At 35.0% G+C, this 17,456-nt stretch overlaps 1 protein-coding gene across 3 annotated transcripts in view; it reads right to left on the reverse strand.

The window, feature by feature from the left end:
- The window catches only part of UVRAG (UV radiation resistance associated), a 320,231-nt gene that overhangs the window by 226,645 nt on the left and 76,130 nt on the right, over positions 1-17,456 (reverse strand). For all 3 annotated transcript variants that reach the window (XR_014017941.1, XM_081260421.1, XM_081260422.1), the window contains exon 6: positions 4,192-4,277. Coding sequence is in view for 2 of the 3 variants with exons in the window: in XM_081260421.1 (XP_081116547.1) it covers positions 4,192-4,277 (86 nt within the window). In the remaining variant the exon portion in view is untranslated. The remainder of the gene's footprint in view (positions 1-4,191; positions 4,278-17,456) is intronic.

The raw sequence follows: 17,456 nt of genomic DNA on the forward strand, positions 1-17,456 counted from the left end.
TTTCCCTTCATACTTCTACTTATTAAACTGGTAAAAGCAAGACTTTTCAAAAGGAGAAGGAAAGAAACCAATAATAACTGTACTAGGAGAAAATCAGGACAATCATTACCTGTCTCACTACAATAGAGCTACTTCTTTTAGAAAGTGTAAAAGGAAAAACAAAAAGAAAGTAACACCAAAAATTCTCTTTAAATCCCAGAAAACAGATATAATTAGTGACAACACTCTCACCCCTCAGTCTGGCCTAACTGCCACCATTATTTGGATTCTAGATTGCAACCATCATGCCTCCCCAGCTCTCTTCAGTCTTTCAGAAGCTCACTATCAACAATGAGATTGGGGGGAGGGGGGGAATGAGATTATCTAATAAGCCTACATTCCTCAAACTAGAAGGAAAAGTGATATTTTTGAAAATCAACTTCTGCAAAAAATGCTCATTTTATAGCACAGTATAATACTGCTTTATATTCCATTGAAATCCCCTACTTTTTTCCACCTAAAACTGTAAAACAAATGAAATCTCAAATGCCAGTTAAGGAACAATATTGACACCTTGTGGTGAACATCCTCAAGTATCAAACAGCAATAAGTAAATTGGCTCTTAATTAAATGTCTCTTTACCTGAAAACAAACATTTAACCCATGAATTTTCAAGGGTTAAGATGCAAAAGTTCAATGACCACACACACACTCAATGTAAATCTGGAAAGAGCTGCTAATACTTTGGCAACAATGCAATAAGCCTAAATTCCTAACTATGGGCCAAAGGATCAGAATAAAATCGCAGGTAATTGTTTTTCTAAAACAGTAAAACACATCCATCTAAAAGAGGTTAAAGTCCTGAGTTTAGCTGCTCCTTAAAGTCCTTTTTGTGTGTGTGTGTGACACACATACACATAAAATTAGAGGGAATATATAAATACTAGAGGCACAACAGTATAGTGAGAGATACTAACTAGAATATACTCTCAAAAAAAAGAAAGAAAGAACAGTCGACCTGGGACCTCATCCTGACTCCAACCAGCACTGAGAATTTTAGAGTTAAGTGATATTAAAGAACTCAGATTCTGTGTGTTTTCACATAAAATTATAGATCGGGTAGCAACGATTTTATAAGCCAAGAAAAGAAAATGTTTATTTATTTATTTATTTTTTAATGACAGGGACAATATTGCCTACCTAGAGAGAAAGAAATTAACAATTTAATGTGACAGGTGCTCAAGTTTTCCAACAAGCACTCTATATCTATCATGAAAAAAATTATGGAAAGCTGGACATGGTGGCACACAACTGTAATCCCACAGCTCAGGAGGCTGAGGAGGAAGATCACAGGTTTGAAGCCAGTCTCAGCAACCTAGTGAGATTGTAAGCAACCTAGTGAGACCCTGTATCAAAATAAAAAATAAAAAGGGATGGGGATATGGCTCAGTGGTTTAGCACCCCTGGGATCAACCCCTGGTCCCCCCATTCCCCTCCAAAAAAAATATGGGAAAAGAGGAACATTTAACAGTTAATAGAGCAGGTGATAGATATTTATTACTATGTCTGAGAAAAAGAACTAGCACACAGGAAATTCCATTTTATTAACTACGACAAGTACAATTTAAAGTTGCTAGTTATCCCTGGATTCAGGTTGAGAAACAGACATCTGATCTGTTCAGAAAAAGCATTATTTGTGTTATTAGCTACAAATGAATTACACAATGGTGGTGAGAAAACCACTGTTAATAAAACAATTTGAATCACTAACATATCTGAGGAATCTGGAAGGTACCCTAGAAATGAAACCCCCAAGAGCCAAATCATTCCAAGTTCAAGGTTAAATAACCAACTAATTACCAAGCTTGGTGATTTTGCATTTATAGAGGGCATTGTTTTTTTCAGAAAATTTCCTCAGTCATTATATTATGTGCACTTTGTAAGCATCAGTCTAGAAAGGTAAGACTGTGAAAAGGTGCTGGTTAAAAAATCTTCAAAGCAATCTGCAGTCTGACTCCTGTTGTGTACCCTGAGATAGAAATCATTCAACATCTCCTGGCCTCAGCTTTTATGCTTAAGACAAGAGCTATGATCCCTGATGTGTGAACATTCAAAGGTTCTAAGAAATCAAAATAATAACTGTGGGATACCAACCTTGCATGTGACTGAGTCACACTCCCTGGCTGGGTGCTGAGGCGCTCAGTCGCAGAAATGTGGCAGAGCTTTCCCCACTCTTCTTGGTTGAGGGACAGTGTCTCATGCATGGGTGTGTCTTGCTACAGCCCCATGGGTGGAGCTACGCTCACCTGTTCCTTTGTAATATAACCCCTTGCCCTGTTTAGGATAGAATCTTCCATGGAAGTGCCTTGTGTGTGTCCCCTTCTCTTACTGTGCCCTTGGGTGTGGCCTACCCAGATGTCAGTCAACCTGCTGACAGTGGACATCATGAAGATAAGACTCAGCCCCCTGAAACCTGACCCTTTGCCTCATTTGAATAGCTTCTCCTCAATAAAAGGGGGTCAGCGCAAGCACGAGCTATCTCTCTCTCTGCGGACCCTTAAGGTCAGAGGAGCCATCACAGCGACCCCAAAGAAAAAGGTACTTGTGTCTCGTGTGGTTATTTTGCACAGCTCAATTAGCCCAGTTTAACTGGAGTGACCCCTGAACCTTTTAAATGCAAAAACAGAAACCCGGAAAATAGCTGTGAAAATGCTTGGATATTACACAAATTTATAACATCACTACTTCTATTTTATTTATTTACTTTTTTTTTTTTTGAAGAATCAGAGAAGTTAAATGAATTGGGATTAATCAAGGATAGCTGAAGTTAATTCTAGCGTTCTGTATTGTACCACAGGGCTTCACAGGCTCCCACAGCCGTTCTCCATCTCCTGTTCTCCTATGTATTCCACAGCATCCCATGCCTTTAAACTATCCTCTCTTAGCCTCTATGATGCTATACTATTCCTCCTCTTCTCCCTGACTTAGGATATTTTCTTTTAATTCTACTGGTTTCTCTAATATGATCCCACAATCTCATACCCAGAAGACATATTTAATATAATTATATCTTATCTATATTTAACTAGGGAAAACAGAGGTCGAGATAATAGCAGCTTACCCACATTTTCAACTAGACATTCCTCTTTTCAAGACTTAAAACTCACTATGACCCAAACTGAATAGACTAAAAAAATGCGTATATATTTTTACAACTCTTGCATTCTATCTCCACCTTCAAATTACTAAATCCTGACAGTTCTATTATACATCCTAAGAAGTCAAGGTGAAGGCATTTCCTAAATATAAATCAAAAGTGATCTTAGTGAAAATCACTGTCCCCTAAGAGTAATTTACACAATTCATGTGACCAAACTCTATATCATCAGGTATAATAAGATCCAAGTTTCACATAGAAAAGGCTATTTTTATAATGTTTATAAAACAGCTCTTTCTCCAATCATCCTTATGGACTCTTCCTCTAGTAGATATATAAAGGATATCTAATGGTCTGAAATTTATGATGTGTTATGTAAACATTAGAAAAATACTGCCAAAACCAAATTTCAATGAGTAATCTGTCTGAGTAGGGTGAACAAAGATTGAGTGTCACTGTTAATTTTCTTTTAAAATGCATTTATTAGGGTAGCTTGCCCCCCTGGGAAAATGTCCTTGATGAACTATCACATTTAAAATCAAAGAAAAAATTTAAAATCTTTCAAAATTAAACCCAGACATTATAAAAATATAGAGCAGAAGCACTTAAACCTCTGAGCATTAGATTCATGTAAAGCTCCTTTGGCTTGCCAAAGACGATTCTTTTAAGATGAACATCAGGTGGAAACTCTGGGGTCGTGGAGGGCTTTTCTAGTTAATGCTATGGCCGTTAAGATTTTGATAAGTCTAAATTTTGCACTTCTGGATGGTGCTGTTTAGAGTATAGAAGACCAACAAATAGCTCACGTCCCTGTTTTAAGATCACTGGCTTCCAACTACTCTTCCCCACTGTCCAAAGTGGGATAAGGGCTTTCCCAAGACTTTGTGAAAGAGGTAAACTTCAATTACTGTAGCTATAAAATTTATGAAGTTTTCACTAAAAAATGGTAAGCCCGAGTAACAGCTTCTAGCACACCCATACATTCTTTCACATGGAAATGTCACAAATTCAAAATGAGAAAGATTCTTAAGAATTCAGGGGGAACTTTTTCTTACCGTAGCAAAGAGAAGACATCGTAAGAATTGCGAACACAGTTCTGATCCACCTTAAGAAGAATATTCTTCTGAGCATTTGAATAACCCTGAAAGACATTAATCAACAAGTAATCAAAATGAAACAAAATCAAATCTGTATGAGTTAATTATGCTTGCCTTTTTAAAAATGACTAAATACCTGCGTTTATTTAAAATTTTAGAGATTTCAAGAAATTAAATATAATTTCCATGTAACTGAAGTCTAACCTTTCAGGCAAGCGAATTTAAAATAAATTTCTTTCCCAGTTTCCCACAGAAACAATGTTTCACATTATAAATTGTGGTGAACTTCTCCAAGAAGCTTCAGAAATTCTTTTAACATATTATGTGACTGAAGAAGAGTATTAACAGTAATATTTCAACTATGCCTAGCCATCATGTATAAATAATGTTTATATGAGGAAAAGGAATTCCAAGTTTTAATCAGGAATGTAAGAAACAAATATTTCCACTCAGAGGTACAAAAGAGTAAGGAAGGTTTCTAAAGAGAACATACACAACGGTATGTTCAAATTGTTTCAACTGATAATTCTATCAAACGTAAAGAAAGAAAGAACATCAATTTCACAAAAGCCCTTCAGGAAGCAGAGAAGGAAACAATTTAAAACTTATAAGATCAAAATTACTAATACCAAAATTTGTCAAAGACATTGCACACACATACACATACATATACACATGCAGGAATCTCTCATGAACAGAAACACAAAATCCCTAGCAAAATGTTAATAACAAACTGAACCAACAATATATCATCAGGATAAAAAAAAACATTATCACGGCACAGGGCGTGGTGGCATATACCTGTAATCCCAGTGGCTTGGGAGGCTGAGGCAGGAGCATCACGAGTTCAAAGCCAGCTTCAGCAAAAAACAGGTGCTAAACAACTCAATGAGACCCTATTTCTGAATAAAATATAAAACAGAGCTGGGGATGTGGCTCAGTGGTTGAGCACCCCTAAGTTCAATCCCTGGGTGCCAAGAAAGAAAAGAAAAAAAAAAACTAACATATACGTCTTTATCAATTTGATTTATCCTAAGAATCGTTGACTTAGCATTTAAAAATCAATCAGATGAATACATGAAACAACCATCATAAACCTAATGTGATAAACACACAATTATAAAGATGCAATTTGTGACAACAATAACTTAAGGGTGGGAAATGGAGCTATATAGAGAGAGGAAAGTTTGTATACTATTAAAACTAAGCTGGTATCAATTTGAACTAGATTGTCATAAATTAATACGTTAACTGTAATCCCCAAGGCAACCACCAAGAAAAAACTAAAAGACATATACTAAAAGAAATGAAAAAGGAATTAAAATGTTACATGAAAAAAATATCTAATTCAAGAGAAGTTGGTGATGGAAAAAATGAGGAACAAAAAAGATATAAGAAAACAAACATCAAAACTGCAGAAGCCCTTCTGTATCTGTAAATACATTGTTTATAAAAATGACGACACACTCCAATTAAAAGGCAGAGATTGAATCCAGTACAGAGGTGCATACTGTATTCCCAGCTATTTGGGAGACTGATGCAGGAGGATGACAAGTTCAAGGCCAGCCTCCATTCTCCTCAGTTGCATGTGGGATGTCCTTCAGGGCAGATCATATGTTCAGATACGAGGCAAATCTCAATATCTTTCAAAAAACTGAAATCATACAAATTATCCTCTCTGACCACAGTGGAATAAAACTAGAAATAAATAATTAGAAGAAATTTGTGGGGAATAGCATAAATGTGCAAAGTAAACATTCTTGGATAATCAATAGATAAGAGAACAAATCACAAGGTAAATTTTAAAATGCTTTGAATTGAATGAAAATGAAAACACCAGTTCAAAACTTACAGGATCCAATGAAAAAGTGCTCAAGGGAAATTCACAGCTTCAAACATTTATATTTAAAAAAAAGAAAGAGCTCATATCAGTAATCTACCTTCCACCTTAAGACACCAGAAAGAAAAGAAATTAAATGCAAAGGGAAGAAAAAAGGAAATAGAAAGATTAGAGCAGAGTTCCACAAAATAAGAGAATACAAAAACAATACAGAAAAATCAATGGAACCAGAAGTTAGCTCCCTGAAAAGATCAATAACCATACATCCTCTTAAGATAGACTAAACCAGAGAAAAAGAAAGAAGACTCAAATCTCTAAGACCGGGGATAGAAGTGAAAGCATTATTCCCAATCTGACAGAAATAAAAAGGAGTATATAAGAATACTATGAACAAATGAAGCAGACATAACGTTCCTATGTTCATATGTGAATACACAAGCAGTGAAACTCCACATTATGTACAACCAACGAATAGGATCCTAATTAGAATAAGTTATGATCCATGTATGTATGTGTCAAAATACACTCTATTGTCATGTATATCTAATGTAAAAAATTTTTAAATTTTGATGTATATCAAAATTTGATGTTTTGTAAATTTTTAATTTTGATATACATCAAATTTAAAAATTTTATAAAATACTATGAACAATTATATAACAAATCACATGAGTTAGAATAAATGGAAATTCCCAGGAAGACAAATGCTATCAAAAATGGCTCAAAAAGAAACAGAAAATCTGAACAGATCTATAACAGATAAAGGGGCTAAATCAGTAATCATAACGCTATCAGCAAACAAACAAAACAGAACCAGATGCTTTGACTGTAATTTGAAGAAAAAATATCACCAGTCTCAAAGTCTTCCTAATAAAAAAAAAAAGGAAACACTTCTCAGCACATTCTATATAACCAGTACTACCCTAATATCAAAGCCAGAGAAGAACATCACAACAAAACTATAGACCAATATACAAGGATCTTTCACAAAATACTAACAGAACTAATCTAGCATCATGGTAAAATGATTATACCATCTGATCTATTCTGGGCATATACCTCAAAAGAATTGAAAGCTAGGATTTGAAGAGATATTTGTACAGCTACGGTCACGGTTGTATTATCCACAATTGTCAAAGGGAATAGAAGCAAATGTTCCTAGATGAACATAAAAGCAAAATGTAGTTTATTCATACAGTGCAACATTATTTAGCCTTAGAAAGTAAAAAAAATTCTAGCACATGCTATAACATTGATAAACCTTGAGGACATCATGTTAAATGAGTCAAAGGACAAATATTGTTTGATTCTATTTAAAACAAGTATCCAGAAGAGTTTAATTCACAGAAACAGAAAGTAGGAGGGTGACTGCCAGCAGTCAGGAGGAAAGAAATTATTGTTTAATGGGTAGAGAATTTCAGTCTTGTAAGAAAATAGGTAGTAGTAATGGCTGCACAACAATCTGTACTTCATACCATTAAATGTATACTTACAATGTTTAACAGGATACGTTTTATGTTATATATAATTTGCCAAAATCAAAAATATTTTTTAAAAATATTCTACATCATGAACAGGTGGAGTTTACACATGGTATGCAAAGGTGGTTTAATATGCAAAATCCTTACTAACACACCACAAAATACATGATTATCTCAATGCAGAAAGAGCATCTGACAAAATCCTTTTCATGGCGTTTTTTTTTTTTTAATCAACAAATTAGAAACAAAACAAAATTCCTGGTGTTGGAGTTGTGGCTCAGTGGTAGAGTGCTCGCCTAGCAAGTGCAAGGCACTGGGTTCGATCCTCAGCACCACATAAAAATAAATAAATAAATAAATAAAGGTATTGGGTCCAAATACAACTAAAAAAAAAAAAATTAAAGAAAAGAAAATTCCTGACTTTCATAAAGAGCATCTACAAAAAAACTCAAAACCAACATCACACTCGATGAAGAAAGACCAAAAGATTTCTCCCTAAGATCAAAAAGACAAGCGTGACTGCTCTCACTAGTTCTATTTGACAATATAGATTCTATCAGTATGGTTAGGCAAGAAAAATAGCATGTCCAAATTGGACCAGAGTAAATGGAACAACACCCCATGTTCATGGATTTAAAGAGCTAATATTGTCAAGAAGGCAACAATTCGAAAAGCAATCTTTTAGATCCAGTGCCATCTCCCTCAAAATTTCAACAGCCTTTTCTACAGAAATGAAAATGCCAATTCTTAAGTTCACATAGAATTGGAAGGGGCCAACAAACAGCAAAAAATAATATAAAAAGAGAACAAAAAAAGAGTCATACTCCCAATTTCCAAACTTACTACGAATCAACAGTAATCAAAACAAGATGGCACTGGCATAAAGACAGCCATATAAACCATGAAACAAAATGGAGAATCCAGAAATAAACCCATACACAATGATGTTTCAACAAAGGTGCCAAGACTATTCAATAGGGAACTAACAGTGTTTTCAACAAATGGTGCTGAAACAACTGGATAAATACATGCAAAAGAATGAAGCTGAACCTGTCTGTAACATCACATTATAAAATCATCTCAAAATGAATTCAAGACCTAAGTTTAAAATTATAAAACTATTAGAAGAAAATAGGTGAACCTAGATAACCTTGGATTCATCAATGGATTCTTAGATATGATACCAAACACATGGAAAACAAAAGAAATAATTGACAAATTGGACTTCTTTCCAATTTTAAAATTTGTGCTTCAAAGAACACTACAATGAAAATGGAGAAGTAACCCACAGAATGGGGGGAAAATATTTCATAAATCTTAAAGCTGACAGAGGTCTAATATCCAAAATATATAGAATACTCTTACAATTTAACTTTTTTATTAAAAATATAAACAAGCATTCTTAAGATGGACAGAAAACTGAAAGATACACAAATCACCAACAAGCACATAAGAAGATGATCAACATCATTAGTCATTAGGTAAATGCAAAATCCAAAACCACAATAAACTATTACTTCATATCTACTAGGATGGCTATAGTTTAAAAAATAATAATAGTCAGCAGAAAACATGTTGGCAAGAAAATTGAAAAATTAGAACCCTCATACATTGTTTTCAGGAATGTAAAATGGACAGCCACTGTGGAATAAAGTTTAATAATTCCTCAAAAAATTAAAACAGAATTTAAAATTGATATAGCAATTTTGTTCCTAGGTTCACACCTAAGGAGGAAAAAAAACTAAAAACAGGCACTCAAACACTTATATACAAATGTTCATAGCAGGACTACTCACAATATTCAAAAGGCAGAACAACCCAAATGGCCATCAGCAGAGAAATGGATAAACAAAGTGTGGTATATACACACAATAGAATATTACTTGGCCCTAAAAAGGAATGAAGTACTGATACATACTGCATGAAGATTTTTTAAAATTATGCTAGGTGAAAGAGGTTGGACACAAAAATATCATATACTGTGTGATTCCATTTATATAAAATGCCTAGGCTAGGTAAATCCATAGAAAGGGAAAGTGGCAGCTGTTTTCCAGGGGCTTGGAGAAGGGCAAAATGGAGTGTTACTTAATGTGTACAAAATCCTCTTTTGGGTGATGATATTGTTTTACATTTTGACAGAAGTGGTGCTCAAACAACATTGTGAATGTATTCCATGCCGCTGAATCGACCACTTTAAAATGGTTAATTTTTAAAAAATATTTCTTTAGTTGTTGGTGAACCTTTACTACTTATATATAGTGCTGAGACTCGAACCCAGTGCCTCACACATGTTAGGCAAATGCTCTACTACTGAGCAACAACTCCAGCCCTAAAATAGTTCATTTATTACATGAATTTAATAAAATAAATAAAATAAAATAAAAAGAGATGGCTATTAAATAATCTATATATCGTGAAGGCAGATGAGGAAAAAGAGGACAGACATGAGACAGTCTTATTAATTAGCTTCAAAATCCAAATAAGATACTAGAAATAGATTCAAGTTTATCAAGAAAAATGATTAATGATGTTTTACTTTGCTTTTCTTATTTTATGCAAAAAGTTGCCAAACATTATTTTTCTATTAGAAAATCATCCACATCCACTAACATACAACTAAAAGCAATACATGACAACAGAGAGCGAGCATTCAGCTGAGAGCCACTAGGCTGGGTTTTAATCCACTCCACCTGTCACATAAATGAGGAAATCATTTAACTCCTCTAGCCCTCAGTTTAACTATAAAATGAAACTACAACTCAGAAAAGCAGTAATTTAAAAATGAGAATGTTTATGAGCATTTACAGCAACACCAGGCAGTAAGTACTGTGCTTCATATTAACATTAATGATTAAATGTTACTATGTTACATGTTAACATATTTGATGCTCACAAAACCCACAAAATAGGTACTAATATTATCCCCACTCTAAAGGTGAGGAAACTGAGACACAGAGAGGATTAAGAAGAAGAGCCATGCAGTCTGGTTCCACAGCTCATGTTCTTAATGACCAGCTATATTTGATCTCACAGACCTTTTTCAATTCTAAAATTCTAGGTCCATGCACTTTTAAGGCAACTTAAGGACGCAATTAAGCCCTTCTGCTTCAGCCATCACTTAGCAATTAACATTCTTGAAATATGCTAAGAGGCTTGTTCTGAATGACATCTAACTTCACCAGATGTTCAATCCCAACAGAGCTCTGATGAAGGAATATAATGGAAAGAAACGGCTCATTTGTCCTTGGTTATCTGCGTGAGATACTGCCAAGTGCCAAAGAGCTCAGAAAAGATTTACATGTCACTCAAAATTCTTCTGAAGCCAGCCCTAACAATTTTGTTTCAAGGAAGAGAATAGTCGCCAGTCTCCTTGCCTGTTAAAGTGTTCAGGCAAAGAGATAATTTTACATATCAAACAAGCAGGAGCAATTCCAGGCAAACCAGGTGTATTTCTAGACCAGTGGTTAGCAAGCTTTTCCATACTGGGCCTGATAGTATTTTCAGCTTTGCAGGCCATATATTATCTTCTTCGTTTTTTGTTTCTAATTCTTTTAAAATGTGAAAACCACTCTTAACTTGCAAGTCATACAAAAACATATGCTGAACTACAGTTTGCTTACCCCTGTGTTAGCCCATTGGATAGGTCACTTATCCAACATGTTACTATACATTTTGAGAGACTGAAGCTGATTCAGCAGTCACAAGACTGTCCTTAACTCCATTAAAACTACAAAAGTTGTACAGAAACAACTTACTTGATAACTAGTTATGAAGCAAACAGCATTATACATACCCTTGTCCATTTCAGTATTTACTAAACACCTGACAGAGAGGATGTTAGGCAATTGCTACGATCATCCTCATGAAGCGCACAACCCAGGTAAGGTTCCAAGTGAAGGAAATAATGCAAAGATGTCATAAGTTAAAAAAAAAAAAAAAACTATAGGAGTTCTAATGTGGTAAAGATTCCAGGTAGTAGAAGCAGAAACATCAAAGTCTACAGGGGTGACAGCATTCAGGATGGATTAAGAAGTTCTGAAAAGCTAAATGGCAGAGCAGGAAAGTCCCACACAGACTGAACACCTTCAGCCAAAGCCTAGTGGGAAAACACAAGCTGCATCAGAGAAGATTAAATAGTGGCCCAATTTGTTCACCTTCAGTGATGTGAAAATTATTTGGAACCCTGGAGAGGAAAGGAGGAGATACAGCTGAATAAGTAGATTGGGAGGTCTGGAGCACAGAGAGCATCAAATACCATGCTAAAAGTGAAGACAACTTATGGGCAACAAAGACACATGAGGCGTTTCTGACATTGTGGAGTAATGATCATAGCTGTACGTAAGGAAGGGTACTAAGGTAATGACAAATATGATGAATTGGAGGAGGCAGAATGCCCAAATACCAATTAACTGGCTATTATAAAAACCATACACACTAGATGTACCGTGAACTCAATAGCAATGGTAATGAAGAGAAAGAGAGAAGCATATATAGAACCAAAAGTACTATTCATGGGATGAAGTTGAGCTGATGGAAAGGAGAAAATCGGGTCAGAGATTTAGACACAGCCAACAGACAATGAGGATTTATAATTTTAAGCAATGAAATTATGCATTAACAAGATTAACCAGGCAGTGGTAAGACAAAGTAGATATAAAGATCCCAGAGTCCACAGGCCTGCCAGGAAACTACTGTAATAATCCTGCTCTTTGGGGATGCTGGTCTGAGCTTGGATTACGACAAGGAAGATGGACAAGTAGCCATGGATACCAGAGTTATTTCAAAGAAAGACTCAAAGACTCAGAGGCAGACTGAATAGAGTGGATAAAAAGAAAAAAAAATCAATCAGAATTGACAAAATTTGAGGCCTAAATAAATGGAATAATGGTTAATAAAGATGTGAAAAATTGGACAGGAAAGCAAGCCTGGAGAAAAAAATGAAGAGTTCTATTTAAAGCATAATAATTTGGAAATGGCAGGTATCTATAAAGAAATGGTCAGAAACCACAGACAGAACTAGAATTTCAAATAACAAGCTAAACAACTAATGATAACCAAGTAGCATATTCCAGTAGAACTTCCAATAACCTAGTTCTAAAGTAGCTTCATTCAATCATTCAACAAATATATTAAGTTACTACCATTATATGCCAGACACAGTGCTAAATACTAGGGATAAACTTTTTTTGGTGAAGACAGACACTGCCCCTGACTTCATAAAGTCAATTCCTACAGTTTGGAAGGAAAGAAAAATATGAACAAATGGACAATCAGAATATAATAAATAATGTAATGAGGAAAATATAATGCCACATGTTAGGTGAGCATAAAAGAGGAGTATCCAAATTAAATTTAGGAGATACATCACAGAACAAGAAAATCTTCCTTAGAAATGGGTCTCAAGAGTGGCATAGAAATATTTTAGCACAAGAAAATTTTAAGGATAGGGTATTCAGAAATAAGGAATTGGATCAAAGTAAAACTCTGCAAGCCATTAATTACAGAGGGGAAATGCTAAAGACTTGACTTTAAAAAAAGGAGGGACATGATCAATATTTTAGAAATGTCAAAACACAGTAAAGAAGTAGATATTTGGCAGCCACCATCAGTAGTGTTTCAAAGACAAAACGGTCCAGATGACTCCTCTGATCCAGCTTGGGAAGGGGTGGTGCTATTCACTGAGTTAGGGAATTATACGAGACGGTCTTCAGAGAGGATGAAGGGAACTGAGTTCCGCTGGGGCCATATGAATGTATGTATCTACTAGATGCTAATCTAGACCGGAAATGGAGACCTGAGAGGGATCAGCAACATCCAGATAAAATATGTTACAGAGAAGAAAAAGGTCCAGCGGAAGCCTGAGGACAACAGTTTAAGAGCTCCACAAACTTTCCCTAGCCGACCCCAAGCCTTTCAGGTTATTCTTCAAACTTAAGTATACTTTCCCCATGGCTCTTCTTTGCTTAATTAGAACAAGAAATAATAATGGACAAGGGAGAAAAAGTGGCTCATCCTACTACTTGGACACTTCAGATGCAGCAAATATACTTTGTATGACCACTCCTAAAATAGCTACCTGATGAATTAACAGGGAGCCTCTGATCCTATGTGTATATATTCCTGGACGTTAATACACTTTAAAGTGTAAGCCAAGTTTAAACTGAGAAAAACTGTGCAAGTATCTCTGTTAAGCATCAGCACCCTCCGCCTTGAGTTCTGATGAAGCCCAGATGCTGAGTTGTTAAGAAGGGAAGGTGAGACCTCTTAAGACACTGAGCTGAATATGTACATTCCCCCAATTTGGCGGGTTTCAGGCATGCTTTTCCTCTCAAAACAGTGAAAAGCAGTATTATTAAGAATCGTATTATTAAGCAAAACTATATGAATCCTAAAACAAATTTTTTTTTTAATTCAAGTCAACAGGGATGAAGAGATTCTTGTTCACAAGTCACTGTTTTAAAGTACCCTACAGAAACAATCACAACTATAATCACACATTCCCAAGTACAGAGTGGACCAACTGTCTTCAATGCTTCTCCATGGCAGGAGGACTGAGAGTGACCACGCTAAAGTAGCCAACCCCTCAGGGAAAAGGCTATTTCACAACAGAGCAGAGATAGGAACAATGTGATCCTTGGGAGAAAATATCCACTAAGCAAAGTCCACACTAAATCTTAGGACTGTAAAAGTCAAAGATAACCTGGACACTAAAGGGAAAAAAGAACTTATCCTACAACTGTGAAAACAGAACTGAAAGAGGAAGAAGGCTAGGGTGAAGGCAAGCTACCTAGCCCTGCAGAAGACAGAGCTAGGAGAGGGAGTCCCCAAATTGGAGAAAAAGATTGTAAACTGAAATTGACTTATCAGGGGAAAAATTGGTCAAGAATGCCCTCATTAAAATCTTGGGTTAAAGAAAATGGTAAAAGCAAGTTTTCAAAATTTTAAACAAAGAAATTTTGAACTTTGTGACTCCCCTGCTGAGGATGAATCTAAAGCTCTGTTTCTGTTTATTTCTCAGGAATCTAAAACATCTATACAAAGACTCATGCTTCCAGTATTAAAATTCTCTAAGGCTCAAAAATTGTGCTAAGAAGACAAGCGTCTCCAAATTCATAACAGGAAACGTGGCATTTTCCCAGATTATTCTCTGGCTTCAATGAAGAGAGAGAATGGGACCACACTGCAGCAGCAGGATTTATAAATATGAATTACAGGATAAGATGATTTTCCAAACATCTGTCAAAAGTTAATTTGATCCAAGAGAAAAGTGGGGGAGATTCAGAGGGAAGCCAAATATAGTGACTAATGTGTGGAACTTTTGTAGACTTGGGTGGGTTGATGGCCTCAGAGGCACTGCATGCCTACCCTTCAATAATAAATACCCAAAATCTGTAGAATAAAGCACTTTATATCATTCAAGTGCCTGCCTGTGGACTCTCTCATTTGATTCTCACAATGCACAGCTAGTAGATATCTCTGGCTAAAAGTAAAGATAGATACTTGGTACTTTGACACGCTATATGAAATAAGAAGAAATACCAAGATGCCATGTGGCATAACAGTTATTAAAAAAAAAAAAAGCCTTCAAATGATCACATTTGAATCCAAGTTACGGATCTGCTACTTATCAGCTATGTAATCTTGATAAATAGTTTAATGTTTTCTTCCAGGCACTTCACTCATAAACTTAGGATAATAACAGTCTCTCTGTTACAGAAACTAAATAAAAACAAGGAAAGTACCTGGTTTGTTTTCTGACACATTTTAGGCACTCAACAAATGAAACTAGCAATGGTCTCTTTTTACACTTGGTGTAATATTGGTCCTAGAAGATCACACCAGCTCAAATAGTTTAGAAACAAATTTAATCCTGAATTTAAAACAGGCTCAGATACCTAAATGTTTTATAACAAAGCAGGCAACTAATACAAATAGCCAATGAGAATTTGCCCAGGATTTGCTGCTTCTTGATGGGAGTGGGGAGTACAATATTTACAGGAACAAGTTATTTTTATAATTTTCCAACTTTTCTTTGATGATGTTCTATAAGACCGGAACAGAAATTATATCATAGTCAGCTCTCTGTAGTTAAAATACTTGGGGACACTTAATTCCTACTTCTGAATATTCTGCTTATATACTGTGTGGGATGTGCTTTGGAAACAAATTAGATCCATTAACAAGACTACTACAAGGAAATAGTAATCTTTTAAATTTCTCAGTTCTATAAAGTTACCTAAATAAAAATTTTTAAACTTTTCTGGGTTTTAGCATTTTTTTAAAAAAAAATTATTTTTTAGTTGTAGTTGGACACAATACTTTTATTTATTTTTATGTGATACTGAGGATCGAACCCAGGGTGTGCACATGGTAGGCAAGTGCTCTACTGCTAAGCCACAACCCCAGCCCCAGGTTTCAGCATCTTTATCCTGAAAATGAAAACACTCATATCTCCAATAGCATTAATCACAGTTAATGAAGTGAAGGAAGAAATCTCAAGAGAAAATTAAATAACAAAAATCATATAACCATTACCTTTTCATGTGGTGTGATGAAGAAAAATGCATATCTAGAAAAAGACAGAGATGTGTTCTGATCCCCAATTCTGCCACTTTACTTTATCCTAAGATACTGGGATATATTGGAACATAATTATCCCACATATGACCTATAGAGACGCCTGCTACTGAGCCTGGCATTAGAGATATGAAGTAGTTTGTGCCTTTAGAAATGAAGAAAGAAATACCCTCCAAAACATAAAAAACTAGCACAACTACTAACAGTTATGTTTAAAGGGTCCAGAAGCAATGAGCAGTAACACCATATAGAAATGATTAAGTCACAGAGTTAAAGGAGATCACTTTACCTGTGAAACAATTTTCTCATAAAGTAAATAATGATAATAATTGTTGCCCTTCCTTACTCCAAAGTTGCTGTAAGGATGAAGTGAAATCACGTTAGGTAAATCTCCAAAGATTAAAGAAACATGAATAAGTATGAAGTGATTTGATTATATTAACTATATATCATATATATAAAACTATTTTTATATAATATGTTTACAGGTATGATAAGTTATCATCCAGAGCATGAAACTAACTTGCCATATCAAGTTCAAGAGGTTGTAAGGCTTCCTGGTTTCATTCTTCATCTATGAAAAAAAAAGATAAATAACTCTAATATTCCCTTCAGTGACAACCAGCAAATTCAGATTTTCTTACGTTTGATATAAGAAAACTAAAATAAAGAAGTTAAGCAATTTGCTCAAGGAACATAGTACTAGAACAAATCTGGATTAGAATTCAGGTTTTCTATTTTCAAAAGTACTACTCTGAAAAATATAAAGAAAGAAACTCATTTGTACAGGCTCCTAAAACAGACTCTGAAACCGACTTGTCCCTAAATATTAAATCTGTTTGCCTATGGTATTTGAGATGATCACCTTATGTGTTCACTTTTGTGAAATATATCACTAAATTGCTTTTTTAGAACGGCTCAGTGGTAGAGCACCTGCCTAGCATGTGTGAGGCACTGGGTTCGATCCTCAGCACCACATACAAATAAATAAATAAATAAAGGTCCATCAATATCTAAAAACATATTAAAAAAAAGAAAGAAATTGCTGAGAATTTCTTCATTTGAAAAGATGTGATCCCTTAAACCTGGATTCCATTCCAGTTTGAATTTTTTTCCATTAAAAGAGAAAGTACTGCCATCTACTGGGCCCAAAAAATATTACTGCTATAGTTTACAGTCTTGAGAAAAGAATTTTTGATATATTGTCTAATGCTTTTGAACTTTCTCAGTACCTCAATAAGTTAAGAGTTATGCCAAAATGAGTTACATAAACTAAATATCCGAAGCTGAGGCTGGGGATAAAGTAAAATGAAAGAAATAAAATC

The sequence above is a fragment of the Spermophilus citellus genome (assembly GCF_964194105.1).
Source record: "Spermophilus citellus genome assembly, chromosome: 2".
Lineage (NCBI taxonomy): Eukaryota > Metazoa > Chordata > Mammalia > Rodentia > Sciuridae > Spermophilus > Spermophilus citellus.